We start from the raw sequence: 19,673 nt of genomic DNA on the forward strand, positions 1-19,673 counted from the left end.
CCTTATCGAATCTCGTCTCGAGCTTTTAAAGATTTTCTCGAGTCAAGTTTGAGTTTGAGATTTTTCGACTCAATCGAGCTCGGGCTCTAAGTTATTTATAGTTCAAGTCGAACTCGAATATAACAATACTGGTAAGCTCTATAGTGGGCCTTGGTCTTTGGACTGGTTACCTATGCTTGAAACGGCCCAAGAACAAGACAACAGTCTGATCTGAAGTCTGAATAGACATAGAGAGCCCAGGGACAATTAAGTCAAGAAAATTAATTAGGGTTTCTGGGAGGGTATAAGGGATATATATTTATTTCAGTCATCAGTAAAGAAGCCAGCCTTCGTGTTCATTTTCCGGAAACCAGAACAACCCTAGTTTCCGCCAGTTTCCCCCGCCCGACAGGCAAAAGAGCAAAAGCGAGAGAGGGATTGACAAAGCAATGGCGACTGCTACTACGCAGAAACAGCTGTCGACGAAGGAGGCCGACATCCAAATGATGTTGGCCGCCGAAGTCCACCTCGGTACCAAAAACTGCGATTTCCAGATGGAGCGCTACGTCTTCAAGCGCCGCAACGACGGTAAATTCCCATTCTATTTTATTTTGATCATATTTTAAATTTATTTTTTAAATTAATTTGTTAGTACTGTGCTATGTCGTTACTCGTCTGGTGTATGAGGATCTTATGGTATTCTAGATGTCTAATCGTTCTGGTATTATTTACCTTGTTAGGTTCTCACATTTTCGGGCAATTATCTTTTAGTAGTCAATTCTGATGGTAGTGTAAGTCCTGACGAGTATGATGGGATCTCAATTTTGAAGTTAAATTATGGGGAATAAATTTCTGATTTTAGGTGTGAGTGACAATCTTTGAATATGTCGGGCTTTTTCTTTCGTCTCGTTTGAAGTTAAATTATGCCTAGCGTTATGATCTAGCTGGAACTGAATGAAACTTGAAATGGTGCAGAATTAGGAATTTGGCTTCTGTTACTCTAAAATTAGGACACCTGACGTAGAATTTTGGACGAGCGGCTAGGTTGTAGGCTTAGCTAGTTGTAGATGGCCTTTTTCTCGGTGTGCTTGAAAGCTTTTCTTAATGTGCTTGTGAGTCTTTTATTTTTTGTTTTTATTGTATGTTGATTTTTATTGTTAACGGCTCAGGAATTCACATCATTAACCTTGCAAAAACATGGGAAAAGCTTCAAATGGCTGCGAGGGCTATCGTTGCGATTGAGAATCCTCAGGACATTATTGTCCAATCTGCCAGGCCATATGGTCAGAGGGCTGTCTTGAAATTTGCTCAGTACACCCATACTCATGCAATTGCTGGGCGCCACACTCCTGGTACCTTCACCAACCAGCTCCAAACCTCATTCAGTGAGCCTCGTCTCCTTATCCTTACAGATCCAAGAACTGATCATCAGGTTATCCCTCGTTCTTGTTTGAGGTTCACCAACTGTGCTTTTAAAATAAAAAAATATGGACGGAATTGTCTTGCTTGTTATGATTCTCATACTTCTTTTGAACTACCCGCAGCCTATTAAGGAAGCAGCTCTGTCAAACATCCCAACCATTGCTTTTTGCGACACTGATTCCCCTATGCGATATGTTGATATTGGTATCCCTGCTAACAACAAGGGGAAACACAGTATTGGTTGCTTGTTCTGGCTCTTAGCAAGGATGGTTCTACAGATGCGTGGTGTTATCCCACAGGGTCACAAGTGGGACGTTATGGTAAACACTACTGTGTTTTTGTTTTGATTTCACATCTATCAGTAATTTTGCTCATTCAAATGGGGAATATGCTCCAATTGACTTCTGAAGTTTGATGATGTTTGAAATCTTCATAATTTCTTGTTTGGATTAACATGATGTTCTGACACGCATAAACAAGTGGCAGCATATTACACTGAAATTTGTTTCTGTTACTTTGCATGTCTGAAATATAGTTCTTTTTTTGGCATTTTGGCAGGTGGACCTGTTTTTCTACAGGGAGCCTGAGGAGGCCAAGGAACCACAAGAAGAGGAGGCACCTGCTCCAGATTATGGTGACTTTACTTCAGCAGCTCTTGGAGTTCAGGATAGTTGGGGTACTAGCAATATTCCAGAGGGAGAATGGACAATGGCTGCCCAACCTCCCATTCCTCCTGCAGTTCCTGCAGCTGGTTGGCCTGGAGAGCCTGGTTAGTTTCTGTCCTTTAAAACAAATAATATTATATGAAGAGTGTTTTACTGCCAAGTTTTTGTATTTAAGTGTATAATGTGAAATGGTGAATTGGCTGTCCTTATTTTGTTAGATGCTGCCACCAGCTTATGGCTTAAACTTTTTTAGTTAAAAAAACAAGTGTTTTTGAGTATCTTTTAATTCTGCAACTTTTGTTATCTGTCCTTGGTACGTTGATGTCCCTGAGCTTACTGCTTGTGATCCATTTGTGTTGAATCGTGCATTGTTTTTATTTTGTATCCTAACCCTGTCAACTAATTGTGGAAATTTGTCTTCTGATTGTCTTCAGTCCCTGCAGTATCAACTGACGGATGGGAGGCAACTGCTGCACCACCAACGGCTCCTGGAGTTAATCCCGTGGCTCCCCCCGGTGGGGATTGGGAGTAGAAGTTTTTGTTAGGGAACATTTTGTTAATTTGTCCTCCTACCTTAAGCCATGCAATCTGCTTAGCTTGAACATCTGTTAGTTTATGGTCTGAATCCTGCCTTAGTTATTTTTGTAGCGGTTGAGCTTAAAGAAAATTCTCTGATACAGTTCCAAAATGGTGTTATATGTTTGTCTCAAAACTATAGAGCTTATCTTCTGCTGATGTGCTGGTGGATTTTTTTTGAAAATTTTGCATTTGGCATTTTCAAGTCAAAAACTAAAGTTGATTATATTATGCTTTGTGCACGCAACCTAGTGTGAAGTTTGATCCCTAAGAAAAAAAATGTGTTGGTACTGGTTTGCCTTGCCAGTTGTGCAATCCCTTAAAACGGGGTAAAAGCATTTTCATCTTGAAATCGATCGCTCCTGGTAACAGCTGAACGTGGCACTTCTTATTCTTGTATTGCGCGTTCTAATGAATTCTTGTGCATTCAAGTGGATATTAGACCTGGCCTGTCACACCAAATCTAAGCCACTGGGGTGGGTATGCCATCGGAGCGAGGCCGCTCGCCACTCCAAGGGTGGTGGGAAGTCAAAAAGCTACCTATGTTTAATGCATGCGGCAGATGTGCCTAGAATCTTAAATACGCGTGTTACACGTCCGAGGTATACCTAATACGCCTTAAAGATACGGTGCTCGATGATTGGCTGGCCCGCCTAACAGTGCAAAGAAAAGAATTTGTTTAAAACTTGGGAGTAAAAATCTTGCCACACATACAACAATTTTGCATATAACGGAAAGATTTGTAGGAATGCCGGAAGGAAGTAAATTATATCCGTCACCATGCCGAGTGAGTTGTGTGGGCAGCTCAGCTTGGAACCTCAACGGACGAGATTTTGTACAGGTATTTCCAGTGTTGCAGTTCACTGGCTAAGTTGATTATCTGGCGTGAATCCCTCTCATTTCTCTTGCATTAAATTATAGAGAAGGAAAGAGAGAAATGTTCGTAAAAATCCGTTTGCGTTAATAATCAGAAAAAAATCCAGGCAAATATCAAGAATAAATAAACTCGGGATGTTGTCACTTATCCATGAATTCCTCCGTTAACTTTCAAGTAAAATCTTGTGCCGTGATTTTGACTGAGGACATTCTTGAGCGCGATATTGCATATCAATGGCAGGAAGATGGTAGCAAAAGAGCAAGTGGACTCGTAATACTGGCTAAGGTATTCATTCATGCCCGGAGAGAAGGTTTGATGAGATTTTGGTCCGACTATTTTGCTGTTTCCGGACTGCCTGCACCACTTTTAGCTTTAGGAGGTCTATTCTTTCATTATTTATACTGATTAAGTGGAAGCATAAATGTCGCAAAACAGTTTTGTCATCGAGATTCATTCAACGGCTTGGTTTTGCATATCCATTCAGTCTCTAAACCAACAAGCAACAGAAATTGAGAAAAAAGAGGGGGGGGGGGTGTGAATACGAAAAAAAAAAACACGTCCAAAGTTCGTGCCAAGCCTGTACAGTTAACTCAGAGACAACGAGCCAAATTTGTGCAATGGTTCCCCAGCTAGCGGAGTGTATCGATCATGGTTCACCTTCTGAAGCTGGGTGCTGCTGATGGCTTGTTTTGAGGGTTGGCATCATCATCAGGTAACTTGACAGCAGTGTAAGTACCTGCACCAGCCAGTGCCCCAAGTACGGGTGCAGTCAGGTAAATCCATATGCCTTTGAAGTTGTTTGCTGCTACAGCTGGACCCAGAGTTCTCACTGGATTCATCGACGCTCCCGTTGACTCCCTGTACCATTACACGAGTGGAAAGTTTTAGATTCATCGGTGATTTCTCAACATTTGTTAATGATGCTGGGGACTAATAATTCAGGAGGAATGACTGGTGTGCATCGTTTTGAGCCTCTCATAGAGTTTACTTTTTTGTATTTCCCTTTCTTCTTCTTGAGCAGAAAGAGAGGAAGCATCTCGTTTCAACTTTCTGAGTTGTCAACTCACTTTCTTTTTCCCATTCCAAAAGGCAATTATACTTACATTCATCTTGGCCGCAATAATGATAGTAGCAGAGCTGCAGAAGTTTTCTTTTCCACACAAAATTATAAAAAAAAAAAAAAAAAAAAGATTTTCTTTTCTTATTCCTTTTTGCAGCATTATTATCCTTCCAGAAATCTTTATGGCCAAACCTTTTTCATTCTGAATCATCATAACAAGAAATCTATGTGGATTGTTGCCTGTTGGTCACATTTTTGGTTTTCTAACATGAAAAGTACTTCTTGATTTCCACGTTATGGTCACCTTCTCATGGATTGAATTCAGCCATTGACCGTGGCCCTTGTATGTTCACGTTTGAAATTTTTTCCATCACCAGTATAATTAGGAAAAGAAATTAAGGGAAAAAAAATCAAAGAAAGAATCGCTTGAGATGATTATTAAAATTTTGAAGATTACCCAGCTATGAGTATGTTGAGCATGACTGTAGCTCCCACTGCAATTCCTGCAAGCTCCCCCACCTGTGGAGTGACACAAATGACATGATCATCAATCTGAGAATTAGCCATCTTCTCACAAGGTTCCACTAATGTCCTACACATGTTAGGTTCTTGCATGATAATGCATGTGAGGAATAACATGATAATAAGTCTGAGATTTGGCCATCATGTTACATTACGATTATATACATGTGGATGGACGTACAGAATCCAAGCAAACTTATAAGACAGAAAACCAAAACTGCAATAAGGCCAATAATTTCCATACCCTGTTTATATCATTACATTGATTTCCAGATCACTGACAGATTTGCCTGAACAAGTGTCTGTAATTTTGTAGTGGCACAACTTGATGTGGTCGTTCAAATTAATATTCATTAAAATCTGAAACTTGCAGCTGTCATCGTTTAACAGATTGTAGCAATGAATTACAATAACTAAGACTATTAGTAGCATCTGAGTAGTGAGGGGTGACTTACAGCTCTGGTGTCAGTGGCCACAGCAGTAACAACAAACATGAGATTGAAGCCAATGATGAATTCTAAAGCAAAAGCTTGGCCATACTCTCCTGATGGAATAGTTACTCCCCCGCTCATAATAGGATGGAAAATTCCCTTGAGTATAAATGCAGCAGCTAATGATGCCAATACTTGTGCTGCTATGTATGCTGGAACCTGACCAAAATACAAATTGCACCATCTAAGAGCATTCAAATGCTGTAATCTTATAGTTGAAAACTACTTGTCTCACTCTTTTGCAGTTTTTAAGGTTAGTTGTTTATACATGCTTCCAAGGAAAGTGCTTGAGAGCAGCAAAGGCAATGGTGACTGCTGGATTGATATGGGCTCCTGAAATATGGCCTGTGGCAAGAATCACAATCATAACAGCGAGTCCGGTGGATGCTGATAGGCCTATAAGAGTCTCTGAGTCTTGAGTCTTTTGATTTACTATGGCCGTGGCTGTCCCTGAAAAGATCAGTATCAGAGTGCCTATAAACTCAGCTCCCACCTGATTTGAACAGCAATTCAAGAACCAATAATATCACATAAAAAGTTATATATGACAGTTCATATTCAGTGCGGGATGTGGAAATTCATAACAGCTTTTGGGAGATTTGCACACCTTTCTTGCAAGTGAGACGGGAGGAGGCGGCAATGCGCAGGAGACAGAGGGTAAGGTACCTTCTTCCAAGGCCCATGCTTCAACCGTGAAGCACTTGCAGCTACTAAGAAGGGATCTTCTGCCATTGCCACTCCTCTCAGGCTTGATCCCACCAAAAAGGGGAGCTCCAGGAGTCCCCGGAGTAACTGGCGTTGAAGGGGCTGATGGGACATCTTCAGAATCCATCAATAAAGCAAAGGGATTGAGGACAAAGTAGAGTTGCAGTAAGAGAAGCTGGTACCGCGTGCTTAAGTGCTTACCCTTCCTTCGTCCTTGTGACTGAGCTGGAACATGATGCACAGATTTATACTACAGGGCGTAAGAGAGTTGACCTGTGCAGTACCATGAGAAAAAGAAGGCCTGAAGTGAAATTAGTGGACTGAATTCAAATGTGATGAGCTAGTGAAAGTGGATTTGGAAGTGGACGGCGGGACAAAATCAGAAATTTTTTTGCATTAGGAATTGAAAAGGACAAAATCAGAAGCATTGAACTTGAGACACCAGTCATGGTCTTCCCGTCCCTTCCACTATGAAATGTACGTATTTTCACTCGAGGCTAGCTTGAACTCAATTATTGTCAAGACCATTGTCTGCAGCGCCCTTAGTTGTTAAAGGAAAAGAAATAACCTTGGATTTCAACTTTAGTAAATTAAGATCAGGAGACGGCCAGAGAATCATGGTAGGTGAATTGCTGGCGAGAATGCACTCCTCTTAGGAGATTGTGTCGTCAAAGTAATCATATTTGGCAGCTTTCTTTTGATTAACAATAGCAAAAAAGGACTAAAGCAAGAAAATGATGCGCTGGTTGCTAGGATCCCCTTGGGCTGTTTAGTTGTTTACAGAAGATAAATGGTTCAGTTTAGCCAACTTAAGGAGTAGTTATGGCTTCTTAACCTTTTCTTCACTTTCATGTCGCAGTGTAATGATTGAGATCATTACCTCCAATTTTAAAACTAACACAGACAAGTCGGTGCATTAGTATCATGCAGGCAGCCAGTTGAGAGCTACGCCTCTGTGGATCAATTTGTTGCATTTGAAGGGGGTGTAGGGCTCTGAAATTGAGAAATTCTGTCATGTGACGTACCCCATTTAAACCCCGATTTCACTTAAAACAAAAATTCGAAATTGAAAGGATTTCAACGATATTGGAAAGTGAATTAAAGCATTTTATGAAATGGTACATATTTAATTTTTTTCCTTCTGATTATGTTTCATAATGAATGATCATCTTTATGTTTCATAACGATATTTGAATGATTCCAGCTGGTGAACAGATCATGGCTATTGTCTCCAACCCAATGCTTGTATAGCTTGGAAAGTGAAGTACAGATTTCTTGTCTCCAATTTGTAAGTTTACCAAGTGACACTTTTTAATAAGTATTTGGCACCAGCTACTGATAATTGGCAAGTAAATTCCACCCATCCTTGCTCCTTCAGTACATGACAATTTTGGTCCCTTAACTTACATGACCCGTGATCCAAGATGAACATTTTGCTTTATTCATTTGGTGGATCTTCAGAATTCAGATCAGCATCACCTTTGATTGCTAAGCTTCAGCAGGGGTTTTGAATCTTGTTACGGAGAAGTGAAAACAACGCAAGAATAATACAAGTAGTTTTTTTTTCCCCCCTTTCTTTTCTTGTTGAAGCATAAGAATAATAATAGTAAAAGTTAGCAAATGTAGAACACACAAATGATTCCAGTAGTGTCTTGCTACGTTCGTTTACATGGCAACTTTCTTTTGATGCATTTTCCCCAATCAGCCAAGTTGGCTACGCTGTCTTATCAGCTACATATATATATATCGAGTCCCTAGAGCTAACTCTACCGCTAGAAACAAAAGTCATTTCGAGCGTGGGAAGAATGCCTAAGTCTAAATTTTGTTCTAGTATACTTTTGTACCAGTTTGAGATGCAGAAGTGAAGGATAAAAAGTAGTCCCAGTATCATAAACGAACCAAGAAAGAGATTCTTAACATAATAATTATTAGTATTTCAACGGCAGGGCGTTTCTTGCGCTGACGGATGGTTGGCCAGGAAACAAAGTTCTTCCAATGTCATCTCAAAGACAAATTCTTGATGTCTAATTCAAGAGAGCCAATGATGCATTTGCATAATTATCTACTGATATGCAGAAGAACTAAATTCACTTAATGCCCAACTTGCCATGCCAAGGGCATCTCTGCCTTCCTTCAGACGTATCAGATTATGGCAGCACTTTCCATCCAGCTTTTTTTGTTTATGCAGCCATTTGTTGCCATTAATATGATGGATGCTAGTTGAGAAGTGAGATGCGATGATAATTATTGATGTGGTACAGAGCACATTAATCAAAGCAATAAAGGTTAATAAATACTATAGTAGTAGTAGTAGTAGTAATAAATACAACCTGGTAAATGAATGAATGAATCAAACTGCTGAATGATGAACAGCGTAACAGTACTAATAGTTTGAATGCTCGGGGGCTCGTATTGGGCTATCCACCCTCTCTCAGCAAAGCTGCCTAACCCAAGGAATGGACCCTCCGTCCTCGGGTTGATTCTAACCAACCACAAGATTCCCTCCCGATGGGACTCGGCACTGCGAGTCGGTCAAATTGTCCGGCCGTAGGGACGGCCTCCCCAATAAATAATATACTAGAAACAAAAATTTACCGCAATAATTTTATTATTAATGTTTTTTTTTTAGTAAGAGGAGAGGAGTGAGATTTAAAGAGTGAGAGACACTACTGCAACTCAAAATTTCTAAGACTGGGAGACTTTTCGCTATTTGAGGATGAATTACATTTGATTCCACCAGACATTTATTGCAATTATAATGAATTTGTTGAAGGGATTGTTAATGAAATCGTTACGTGACACATGATGAACACCGTATAATTCACAGTAAATTACTTGTACAATTTCGTAACAACACGCTGCCGACCGAATACGTGCAACAATTTCGTAACAATGCGCTTAGGGCAGTAATCGAATCGAACTGTTCCCGAACTGAGCAGCTCGGTCAAAAAATTGACTCGAATTCGGGTTAATCGAGTTCGAGAAACTTGATAAGCCAAACAAATCGAGCTCGAGTATCCATATGCAATGTTCAAAGGCATATTGAGTCTTATTGATTTTAATTTTTTAATATATCATTGTTATTATGAAATTACCCTTATGCCTAAAAAAAGTGGTTGAATTTATAAAATGTTTCAAATCGTATGAAAATTTTTAAAGGGCAATAATGTCTTTTAATTTAAAAATTGTCAAGAAAAAAAAATCTGACTCGAATTCGATAAGACTCGCATTGACTCGAGCCAATGCAAGTCGAACCTGAGTTCTATGAGCAATCATTGAACTCGAGGTCGAGTTTCAATAATACTACTTGTTCAATCTCGAGTTTGAACATCCTTCTTATATATCAAGTCGAACTCGAGTATGGCGATATTTGAGTTCGATTAAACTCGATTACATCCCTAAACATGCTACAAATGAGAGATAATAAAACAAGATCTCCTTTCCTATGATGAGCAATCATCAAACTCGAGATCGAGTTCCAATAATACTACTTGTTCGATCTCGAGTTCGAACATCCTTCTTGTATGTCGAGTCGAGCTCGAGTATGACGATATTCGAGTTCGATTAAATTCGATTACATCCCTAAACACGCTACAAATGAGAGCTAATAAAACAAGACCTCCTTTCCTAGGAAAGCCCCTTTATTTATCTTTTTCAAGAAGTTGCAAAAATGCCAAAACAAATATCTTTTAGAAATCTTGTATCCGATACCCACTATAAATTAGGAGTAACTTGCATCCTATTGAACATGTGTTACATATCCATGATGCCAAAACACATCCGTTCAAGGAATCAATTAGGTTCATCTCTAGTCCTTGCAAGTAATCTACTCTGCCAGTGACAGATCCCTGTTAGTCACAAGTTAAAAGGAAAAGAAATTTCCATCAGTCTTTCCTTATTACAACCACTTGCAAGCACCTCGAGTCTGAACTCGACGTCAAGTTGATCAAATTAAATTCGAATTTAAAAATATTAAACTTATTAACTCGCAGTCGGCTCAAGTTGAATTATATATATATGTTATTTAATAGTAAAATTACATATATATTTTTAATAATTTATTATTTATTAAGAAAAAATATTAATTTTTTATTTTTAAAATAAAATAATTATTTTTTATTTTAAACTCGAGTTCAAACCCGACTTGAATTTGAGTCGAGTTCGAATTTCGTAAAACTATGTTAAGATCCGATTCAATTAGATCGAAATTCGACTCGATTCGATTTGCTGAGGAACTAAGAATTTAGTATTAACAACTCTATATTATATTCATGGTAGTCTAGTACTGCTTATTGCGGGCCAATCACTGCTCATCTATTTGAGAGAAATTTGTTTGGATAGGGTATTATTTGAAATAATTACTGTATCATTTTTTGTGATATGATTTATGTGAAATAAAAAAGTGATTGAAAATATAAAAAGATGGGTTGAGAAATATGTTTATGATGAAAGCGAGGTATTGAAACTATCCAAACAATTTACTCGACTCTAGTAGCTCAGGGAGTCTTGAAGACTCAAACCAAAAGCCCCCACACTGAAAATTACAGAAAGTGAAACCCCACTTAACAAACGTGCACTTTTACCAAGGCTCGATTCCCGATTTCGCAGAAGAGCTCATATCACTTTGCAAGTCCGGGCCCCGGTTCATTGACACATCATCGGGATTAGTGAGCCTTATTATTATTAATATTTTTCTTAAGTACTATGATTAGTCAATATTATATTCCCATACACGTACATTCTTTAGACGAAGGTGTACAACACAATTATGTGGAAATTGGTATCATGACGAAAATTGTTGAATATTAGTAGCATGTATATTTATTAGTATGTGAGCTGTAATCGTGTCTCATCTAATGATGATGTTTGATTAACGGTTCCGATTAGTCATAGTGGTTTTTGCTGCGAAACACCGGATAATTCTCATCAGACCTCCAAGGTGGAGTGGAGGAAGTGACTCTACAGCTTTTTCACTTTTTCAGCGCCCCACCAAATTCCCTCCCACCAGTGACTTGTCCATACTCTCTGTTGGTACTGTACTAAGAAGGATAGTATTATAGCTACAAAACCAAAACCCATTTCTCTTACTGACCTTTTTTCTTACTGCTTCTTAGGGTTTTGAGGAACCATTTTAGCTCTCCAAAAACCCTGCGATTGCTGCCGGCGATTCTCGTGGTCGCCGCCGCAGTTACTGACGGTGGAGCCACATACATTTGGTCATCGTTTACAGTTGTCGTCTTTCACTGGTCACTCCCCGCTCTGTCTCTCCTCCTCCATCTTTTTGAGGTAAAATTTTGTAGAGGCCTTTTATTTTTCTTTTTCTTTTTCTTTTGTTGACAAAAAAAAAGTGGTGGAAATTTTGTGCTTCCCCTCTGTTTTCTGGCGTTATTTTCTGTTTTTAGTATCTATAAAGCTCTGCATTTGCGTAAGCTTTACCGTACTTAATCAGTTAATCCCCTTTGCTTAATGTGATTTTTTTTTTCTCGGGGCATCATTTCATCCTCCTTTTGAACCTGCGTAATGGGACATTTTTGAAGTGTTAGCTTGGAGTACTGTTTGGAATTTTTTTTTTTCTCTTTTCAATCAAATTGGTTCCTTTTTTTCAACATTTTTTCTTATCGTATCTGTCAAATTTGCTAAATTTCTAATATTAGTTCCTGTTCACTCGACTATTAAGCACTTTTGAGAAAGCAGAAGAAAGCAGAAGAATATTTACCCACCATCAGAGAAAGCAGAAGAAAGAGATTAAGCAGAAGGTGCTCCTGTCTGAGCACTTTTGACTAATATGGCATAATTTGTTTTTCTAGAGATTTGTCTTGCCTCTGTGAACTCTGCTATTGGGATATAATGTAGAGACTGCTAACTCTTTAGTCCATTGAATCAAGAATTCTTGTCTCAACCTTCTTGTATTTTTGGATTCAATTGGTAAATTAGCTCGACTTTACCCACTGCATTACACTCTAATTTTCATTCAGGTAACAATGTCGTGAAAGCTTCATTTTTATGTGATTTTTTAAATTTTCTTCTATTATTTTGCTAATGTAAGCATACTTCTTTCCAGTAGCCCTTTTTAAAATTTTTTTTTCCCTCTCTCTCCCCTTTTTTCACAGTTTTTGGACATATTGTGGTATGTTAAACTGCAGATACTTCTGCTCCTCTTTTTGTTTCGTTGCTTTTGATACAGAGGACAGGGACAGGATTGGAGGTGGGCTGGGCATTGTGGCTTTGTTTAAACTCTAATTGATGTACAGGGATTTAATGAGCTTGCAACTGATTTTTTTTCATTGTGCATGCTAATTTACAAAGCTTGACTTCACAGGCCAGACAATTACGTATTTTATTCTTCTTGAGTATGGATATGATGGCTCACAAAATGAAATGACCTATTCCACCTAAGCATGTTTGTGCTATCACAGCTTTAGCGCTCTCAAAATGCTTAGTAAGATTGCTTCTGTATTTCAATTGTCATTCCGCTGCCGTCATTTGGAAGTTTACAACTTCAAGAACAGTACATTGTTCACTTCAATTCTTCATCTGAGTACCTTATCACCTGAATTTATGATAGATCACACATTGTATCAAATTCAGTAGTCAGTACCTTGGGATCTCTCATGCAGTTCTATCATTATAATTTCCTTGTATTCCTAATGCTTATATTCATTTAAGCTTGATTCTTCAGGCCAATGTTTTGTGGTTTTATTGGTTGCTTCACTTTATGCAATTTAATTATATGTACAACTTTTGCTAATGATGTCAACATATTAAGCTTTATGGGTCACATGATTTATATAAATCATCTTTTGGTTCATGTTTATTGTTAGATGGCTAGCAGTTGCTCAGATGAAGAATCAGATATAAGTGATTCAGAGATTAAGGACTACAAAGAAAAGCCGTTAGAAGAATTGAAGAGTGGAAAGTTCAAAGTAAAGGGCCCAAATGGCACCCTTCGTTGCCCTTTCTGTGCTGGAAAGAAGAAGCAGGATTACAAATACAAGGACCTTCTACAACATGCTACTGGAGTTAGTAAAGGTTCTGCCAACAGAAGTGCAATACAGAAGGCAAAGCATCTTGCTTTAGCTGAATATTTGGAGACTGATCTTGTAAACGAGGCCGAGCCACAACCATTACGTGTAACTCCACCAGCGGTTGCTGATACATCTGAGCAGAATGAGTTATATTGTTGGCCTTGGACAGGGGTGGTGGTGAACATTCTGAACGAGACGAAGAGTGGGAAAGCTGTGGATAGCAGTGCATTCTGGTTGAATAAATTCTCCAAATACAAGCCTCTGGAAGTTAAAGTTTTCTGGGATGATGAGTGTCAGATTGCACAAGCTGTGGTAAAGTTTGATAATGATTGGATTGGTTTCAGAAATGCAATGGAGTTTGAGAAGTCCTTTGAAGGTGATCACCATAGCAAGAAAGAATGGATTGATCAGAAAACTAACTCTGCTTCAGGTATTTTTGGCTGGTCTGCACGTGCTGATGATTATTATTCAGAAGGACCCATTGGAAAGTATCTTCGCGATACTGGAGAACTTAAAACTGTTGCTGACCTTGTCAAGGAGGCTGTGAATGACAGAAACAAAGTTGTGGCTAATTTAACCAATGAGATTGACCTGAAAAATGAAAATTTGAATAAGTTAAGAACAAAATACAATGAGAAGACCTTATCTTTAAGTAGGATGCTGGAGGAGAAAGACATGCTGCATCGTGCTTTCTGTGAAGGTTTTTCCTCCTATGTTTTCATGCTATTAGACACAGTGATTTACTGTAATTAACTTTGGTTTATGTGTGTGTGTGTGTTTTTTTTTTAAATTTCCTTGTTCCTTTCAGAAAGAAGAAAGATGCAACGGCTTGCTCACGATCATGTTAAAAAGATTCTTGACGAACAAGAGAAGCTTAACTCGGAGCTGGATAGCAAGAAGAAAAAACTTGATTACTGGAGTAAAGAGTTGAACAAGCGTGAAGCCTTAACTGAGCGTGAAAGGCAAAAGCTTGATGAGGAGAAGCAAAAGGTGATACCATTTGCACATTAGAATGCAGTCACTTATGTAATGTGAGAAACATTTCCTGATTGGTGTCAACTGATGGTTTCCAGAATGACATGAGAAACAATGCACTTCAAATGGCGTCTGTAGAGCAGAGAAAAGCAGATGAAAATGTGTTGAGACTAGTTGAAGAACAAAAGGTGGGTTCGATTAATATCATGTTTATGCTCCTTTTTCCGAGTCAATTATTACTTTGCTTTCTTTTTCATATTGTTCCTTGTAAATTGGGATGTTATATATGCAGAGAGAAAAGGAGGAAGCTCTAAAGAAGATTCTGGATCTGGAAAGGGATCTAAATGCAAAGCAGAAGCTGGAAATGGAAATTGAAGAACTGAGAGGTAAATTAGAAGTGATGAAACATTTGGGAGATGATGCTGCTGTTCAGAAGAAAATCAAAGAGATGACTGAGGAACTGAACGAGAAAGTTGAGGAAATGAAGTCTGTTGAGGATTTGTATCAAACTTTAGTCACCAAAGAGCGCCAAAGCAATGATGAGCTTCAAGAAGCTCGAAAAGAATTGATATCGGTACTTTCTTTTTCTTTTTTCCCTTTCAAGTTTCCATAGAGTTCATTAAAACTGAAGTTGTGGTTGATACTATATGAGAAGTATAGAATCAGAAAGCAAGCATCGGAACCATTCTACATGAACTTGATTCATGTTAAAAAATTATTGCTGATTTATATGGACTGGACATCCAAAATGGTAGTGGCTATCTGATAATGCCTCTCTGATTTTATCTAAAGAATGAAAAGTTGGTGATGTTCTTTTGATACTAAACAAGATGACTGTAAGGTATGTTATATGTAGGAGAGGAATCTAGGCATGAGCTAATCAATGGGTGGTCCTTAGTTGATCACATCTGATTCAGAAGTGATATTCTTTTGCGTATCGTGTATGGCGTGAAACTGATTAGTTCACATGTTGAAATATGTGAATACAATGTTGTGTTCTTTGCTTTCAGGGCTTAAGTGAGATGCTGACAAGAGGCCGTGCTCATATCGGTGTTAAGAGAATGGGTGAAATTGATCCGAAGACTTTTGAAGGTGAATGCAAGCAGAGATACCCTGATGATTATGACTACAAGGCCCTAGAATTGTGCTCCTTATGGCAAGAAAGATTAAAGGATCCTGATTGGTACCCATTTCAAATTGTCAGGGTCGATAGTGAGAATCACCAGGTAGGCCCAAAATCGTTCACTGTATTCTCTCCAGTTTCTGTTTTTCACCCCATCTTTTCACTCAATGCCTTTCATGGCTGACTTCCTCTTGTAAATAGCGGAAGCCACTAGTTGTACGTCTCTTCAGCATGTTTTAGTTTCACTCATCTTCCATATCTATATGGGCAAAGGTTCTTTTATTCCCAGTATGTTGTAATATTTATTCCCCAATGCAGAAAATTCTGGATGAGGATGATGAAAAACTCAGGGAATTAAGGTCAGAATGGGGAGAGAATATCTACCTTGCTATAACAATGGCCTTGAAGGACATAGATGAGTACAATTCAAGTGGTAGATATGTAGTTTCTGAGCTGTGGAACTTCAAAGATGATCGAAAGGCCACATTGAAGGAGGTGATTGGTTTCATCTTCAAGCAATTGAAGACTCTCAAGCGCAAGAGATGATTAGTTGAGGTACGCGTCTTATCCATGTATGCTGTCTGTTTACTAGATTTCGGATACATGCAATTAGCTTCTAGTTAACAGCTGGGTCAGTTGTCAAGTGATAGGCAATTATATATGTGGTTGTGCTTACCCTACTAGGGTTCTCTTATGCAGATGTGCTTCTCTCTCTCTCTCTCTCTCTCTCTCTCTTGTATTACTGTAGGCTAGCGGGAGAAGTTTGCAAATTGAATGCTCACAAGCCAGCCAGCATGGATTGGACATGGTTTGAAACGATAATCCTCTGTAGCACAACGAGTCTCAGCAGGCATATGTTTTCCTTGTGTGCTCTTGTGGGAAAGACCGTTCAAACTAATAATAGTAATAATATTTGCTGAAACAAGACAATTCTGTACATTCTAATTGGGCCTGGCCAAACTTCTGAAAATCAATTCGACCATGCTTAGTTAAAGGTCTCCTTGGCAGTGGTCCGTTCTGGAAACTGATGCCTGTCCGATATATTTGTTTTAGGTGGCCTGGCATATCATCTGTTCCATTCAATCCGGAATCGTTGCTGGGATGCCACGCCAACTTCAACACCCCAAACATATTCTAGAGTGTCAGGTTATTTAGTAGATTATGTTTTATACAGACAGAGTCCTAAAAATGATAGTTTAACCTTCAAAAATCAATTGCAAATCAGTTCAACATTTTCCGCGCACATTAGCTTATTTCTGTGAAGTAACGCACGCGGTTCGTTCCTGGGTTGGGGTCCAAAATCACATAGCAACAAGGAAGACTTTAGAGGTGGTCAAAAGGAGAAGAATATTACAACCACCTCCGTAGAGGCCAGTGGCTAGCAAGAACAACGAGCTTCTCGATTAATATTATCAAACGAGGACCGAAGAAAAGCTAATAGTAATAGCGCTGCTGGTAAGGGCCAATCGTTCGTTAGGCCTGAAGGTTTCCTTTTAAAAGCTAGTTTTCGCACCGCTTGACCTGAGAAGAAAATCTAATTCTGGCAGTACACAACATCATATGATTAGGGATCAATCATATTCCAACAGAATTTGGGTCACAATACATTTCTGTTTGGTCAATAAACCAAATAGCGGAAAGATTTACCAGGTTTCTATCACCCACGGATTGACTATTGATTCAAATCTAGGTTACGGTTTAAAGTGGAAAGGACCAAAAGAGCACAGATTAATTATGGAAAAGAAAAGGTACAAGAAGAAGAGAAAACGGATACAAAACATACCTGTACAACCTCTCACAAAAGTCTCGAAGCAAAAGCATTTGATTCAGCCAAAATGTGCATGATAAGAACCCTGGAATGTCAATGAGAACTTGTTTTGATAAACTTATGAACTATCATTAATATCAATGAGACCTTGTTTTGATAAACTTGAGAACTGTCATTACTCACGGGACACCCATCCAAATGTTTTTAATTCTAGTCATCAATCCAGACCACTCATGTTGGGAGTGAGCAAGAAGTGAAGAGGATTGAAAACACAAAACCAAGGAAATCATTCAATATAGACGGAAACGAACGGATAATTTCATCAATCAAACATCTTTATCTGGAAAGTTTACAAAGAAGTACATGTTGGAGTACAATGAACATCTACTATCAATTCTTTGTTTTCACACATTTTTTTTTTTTTTTCAGTGAACATTCTGTCCATTCTCAACACCTAGACCGTACAAGACACCAGTATACTTCTCCAGCGAGCCACTAAAGAAGTTCTCTTTCAACTTCCTGAATGTACAAGCTGTGAGCAAGCTATCTGAACCGGCTTGGTGGCAGACACCAACCCTCTCAACTTCCAAGAGCTCTGCCAGCTTGTTTAATCCACCATGGAGGCTGTTGCAGAACTTCATCAAATGCTTGATATCATATATTACCGGAAAGTAGATATTAATCAATGTAAAAAACTCTGCCTGCGTGTCCGGCAGGTTCTGGCATGTGAGGAGCTTAAGCAAATAGCCGAAATCATATCCACTATGAAATGTAACCCAATACACATTATCATTCAAAACAATCCCGGATGACATCAATAGCTCCCCGAAATGCTTTGCATCAATACCCTTTTCGTTATTCTTCGCAAAATCAAACCCACTCTGCCTCAACAATTCAATGGAATCATTCGCAAAAACATCTTCATTCGGGTTAAACTCCCTGAAATTGAACTGCCAGGTGCAATACTTATTATCCACTCCACATTTAGGCAGATTTCCCTTCTCATCCGAAAATGTGAGGCCTAATTGGATTAACTTCAGTAAGTCTACATTGTCCTTTAAAGTTTGATAATGAAAATCAGTATTGCTCTTGAAATTTCCCACGGGCCTAAGAACAACACCAGGAAACTCAGTATCCATAGCTACATAAGGATAGTCATCCACAATTTCTCGGATCAATGCAAACTCTTCTTCAAGATTATCATTCCATACCTCCCGAATTTGAACCGATTCGCTTTTAGGCAAAAGCGACATCTCTTGGAAAAACAAAAAAAAACCAGAACCTTTTTTTGAACTGTTTCAATCAAAATCTACACAAAATTTCTCTCAAAGAACATAATCCTCAGAGATCCTTGAGATTTACCAGAACCTAAATCCGATCTATTGGACAACCCTCCAACTCCAACAGACCTGCAAGAAAGTCAAAACCCAGAAAAATCAGCCCAGAAAACAACAATTAATCAAAACCCACAAAAAATGAACCAGAAAAGAAACAAAAATTATTAGGATCCAGATCAGCAAAAAACCCAGAAAATCTTTCCGAAAAACTTACCCGCCAATCAATTAAAGATCCAAATTCTTCGAATTCTGAATCAATGATCGGAAGCTAATAAGTATAAGAGCGTGGAAACGTATAATTTTTCTTTTCTAAATTATGTATTCCTTTATACATACATATCAATATATGTATATCTATCTCTATAGAGAGAAAGAGAGAGAGAAATGTCTTAGGGTTTGAAGATGGGAGATGTATGGCGGCCCAGAGAGATGAGAAGATTAAGTAAATTAGGGCAAGAAAACAAAGGCAAATTTTTTTTTTATTTTTTCCAATATATATATATTTTTTTTATTTTTTTAATCTTTTTTTTTTAAAAAAAAAAAAGAGAAACAGAGAAGAGTTGTTTTTTCTTTTCTAGATAGAGAGAGTGAGAGGAGGCTTTGGGGATGGGGGGCCCCTTCCCTGTTCAAACCTTCTGCAAAGAGAGGAGAAAATGAGTCTCTGGATTTATTAAAGTTGCTGTTCCAGTCAGTAAAGGGCTTTTTTAAAAAAATAAAAATAAAAAATTGTCATTATTTATTTTTAATTTAATTTTAAATTTTTGGGAGGAAGAAGAGGAGACAGAGGGATGCATAGGATGTGGAGGGGAAAGATTTGAATTTTACTAGTCAATAAAAGAATCAAGGGTTTTGTTTGACCAAAACTGTTTGATGGACGGATGGAAGATTATTGAACAGGTCAAGGGTTTTGTTAGGGTCTAATCGCCAATCTAATCACAAATTATGCATTTCATAATAAAAAAAAATTGCGCATGCCTCCGAACATTCTATTTTTGTCATTTGTTCTCTCGAAATTAAGCATATTGCACCTTTACCTCATTCACACTCATCACCGTTTCTCATAAATGAACCATTGTTTGGATAGGATATTATTTGAAATAATTACTGTAGTATTTTTTGTGATGTGATGCGTGCGAGATAAAAAAATA

At 38.4% G+C, this 19,673-nt stretch overlaps 4 protein-coding genes across 8 annotated transcripts; 2 read left to right on the forward strand and 2 right to left on the reverse strand.

Moving 5' to 3' along the window:
* The first annotated feature begins 309 nt into the window (after nucleotides 1-309).
* LOC113742554 (small ribosomal subunit protein uS2-like) lies at nucleotides 310-2,801 on the forward strand. Of its 2 annotated transcripts, none has more exons than XM_027270414.2 (5): nucleotides 310-567; nucleotides 1,149-1,411; nucleotides 1,524-1,721; nucleotides 1,960-2,170; nucleotides 2,501-2,801. In XM_027270414.2, the coding sequence occupies exons 1-5, from the start codon at nucleotides 429-431 to the stop codon at nucleotides 2,596-2,598; spliced, it is 909 nt and encodes a 302-aa protein (XP_027126215.2). In that variant the 5' UTR covers nucleotides 310-428; the 3' UTR covers nucleotides 2,599-2,801. The 2 variants fall into 2 exon arrangements, with proteins under 2 accessions (XP_027126215.2, XP_027126216.2); XM_027270415.2 differs by having other exon boundaries at nucleotides 2,510-2,801.
* A 1,140-nt stretch (nucleotides 2,802-3,941) lies between these two features.
* Nucleotides 3,942-6,811, reverse strand: LOC113739443 (aquaporin NIP6-1-like). Its single transcript, XM_027269557.2, has 5 exons — nucleotides 6,200-6,811; nucleotides 5,861-6,085; nucleotides 5,557-5,751; nucleotides 5,037-5,098; nucleotides 3,942-4,377 (listed from the first exon to the last, which is right to left on the reverse strand). Exons 1-5 carry the CDS (start codon nucleotides 6,422-6,424, stop codon nucleotides 4,173-4,175), a joined length of 912 nt encoding a protein of 303 aa, XP_027125358.2. The 5' UTR covers nucleotides 6,425-6,811; the 3' UTR covers nucleotides 3,942-4,172.
* A 4,396-nt stretch (nucleotides 6,812-11,207) lies between these two features.
* On the forward strand, nucleotides 11,208-16,663 carry LOC113740015 (factor of DNA methylation 1-like). 4 transcript variants are annotated; one of them, XM_072045531.1, is made up of 9 exons: nucleotides 11,208-11,328; nucleotides 11,412-11,583; nucleotides 13,119-14,022; nucleotides 14,131-14,312; nucleotides 14,396-14,485; nucleotides 14,590-14,871; nucleotides 15,308-15,523; nucleotides 15,739-15,975; nucleotides 16,169-16,418. In XM_072045531.1, the coding sequence occupies exons 3-8, from the start codon at nucleotides 13,119-13,121 to the stop codon at nucleotides 15,964-15,966; spliced, it is 1,902 nt and encodes a 633-aa protein (XP_071901632.1). In that variant the 5' UTR covers nucleotides 11,208-11,328; nucleotides 11,412-11,583; the 3' UTR covers nucleotides 15,967-15,975; nucleotides 16,169-16,418. The 4 variants fall into 4 exon arrangements, with proteins under 4 accessions (XP_071901632.1, XP_071901633.1, XP_027123289.1 ...); XM_072045532.1 differs by lacking the exon at nucleotides 16,169-16,418 and adding an exon at nucleotides 16,474-16,663 and having other exon boundaries at nucleotides 11,225-11,583; XM_027267488.2 differs by having other exon boundaries at nucleotides 11,225-11,583; nucleotides 16,120-16,418.
* Nucleotides 16,664-17,505: 842 nt separating this feature from the next.
* Nucleotides 17,506-19,089, reverse strand: LOC113740419 (probable CCR4-associated factor 1 homolog 7). The gene is made up of 2 exons (XM_027268044.2): nucleotides 18,740-19,089; nucleotides 17,506-18,597 (listed from the first exon to the last, which is right to left on the reverse strand). Exon 2 carries the CDS (start codon nucleotides 18,439-18,441, stop codon nucleotides 17,614-17,616), a length of 828 nt encoding a protein of 275 aa, XP_027123845.1. The 5' UTR covers nucleotides 18,442-18,597; nucleotides 18,740-19,089; the 3' UTR covers nucleotides 17,506-17,613.
* Between the last annotated feature and the right edge of the window lie 584 nt (nucleotides 19,090-19,673).

Source organism: Coffea arabica, chromosome 4c (assembly GCF_036785885.1).
Source record: "Coffea arabica cultivar ET-39 chromosome 4c, Coffea Arabica ET-39 HiFi, whole genome shotgun sequence".
Classification (NCBI taxonomy): domain Eukaryota; kingdom Viridiplantae; phylum Streptophyta; class Magnoliopsida; order Gentianales; family Rubiaceae; genus Coffea; species Coffea arabica.

Coding starts and splice junctions, on each gene's coding strand:
- LOC113742554 (XM_027270414.2), top strand. CDS start 429: ATGGCGACTGCTACTACGCAGAAACAGCTGTCGACGAAGGAGGCCGAC. Junction 1,412..1,523: donor ATCCAAGAACTGATCATCAG/GTTATCCCTCGT, acceptor AACTACCCGCAG/CCTATTAAGGAAGCAGCTCT. Junction 2,171..2,500: donor TGGTTGGCCTGGAGAGCCTG/GTTAGTTTCTGT, acceptor GATTGTCTTCAG/TCCCTGCAGTATCAACTGAC.
- LOC113739443 (XM_027269557.2), bottom strand. CDS start 6,424: ATGGATTCTGAAGATGTCCCATCAGCCCCTTCAACGCCAGTTACTCCG. Junction 5,752..5,860: donor AGCACTTTCCTTGGAAGCAT/GTATAAACAACT, acceptor TATTTTGGTCAG/GTTCCAGCATACATAGCAGC. Junction 4,378..5,036: donor CTCAACATACTCATAGCTGG/GTAATCTTCAAA, acceptor GTAATGGTACAG/GGAGTCAACGGGAGCGTCGA.
- LOC113740015 (XM_072045531.1), top strand. CDS start 13,119: ATGGCTAGCAGTTGCTCAGATGAAGAATCAGATATAAGTGATTCAGAG. Junction 14,486..14,589: donor GACTAGTTGAAGAACAAAAG/GTGGGTTCGATT, acceptor TTATATATGCAG/AGAGAAAAGGAGGAAGCTCT. Junction 14,872..15,307: donor CTCGAAAAGAATTGATATCG/GTACTTTCTTTT, acceptor CTTTGCTTTCAG/GGCTTAAGTGAGATGCTGAC.
- LOC113740419 (XM_027268044.2), bottom strand. CDS start 18,441: ATGTCGCTTTTGCCTAAAAGCGAATCGGTTCAAATTCGGGAGGTATGG.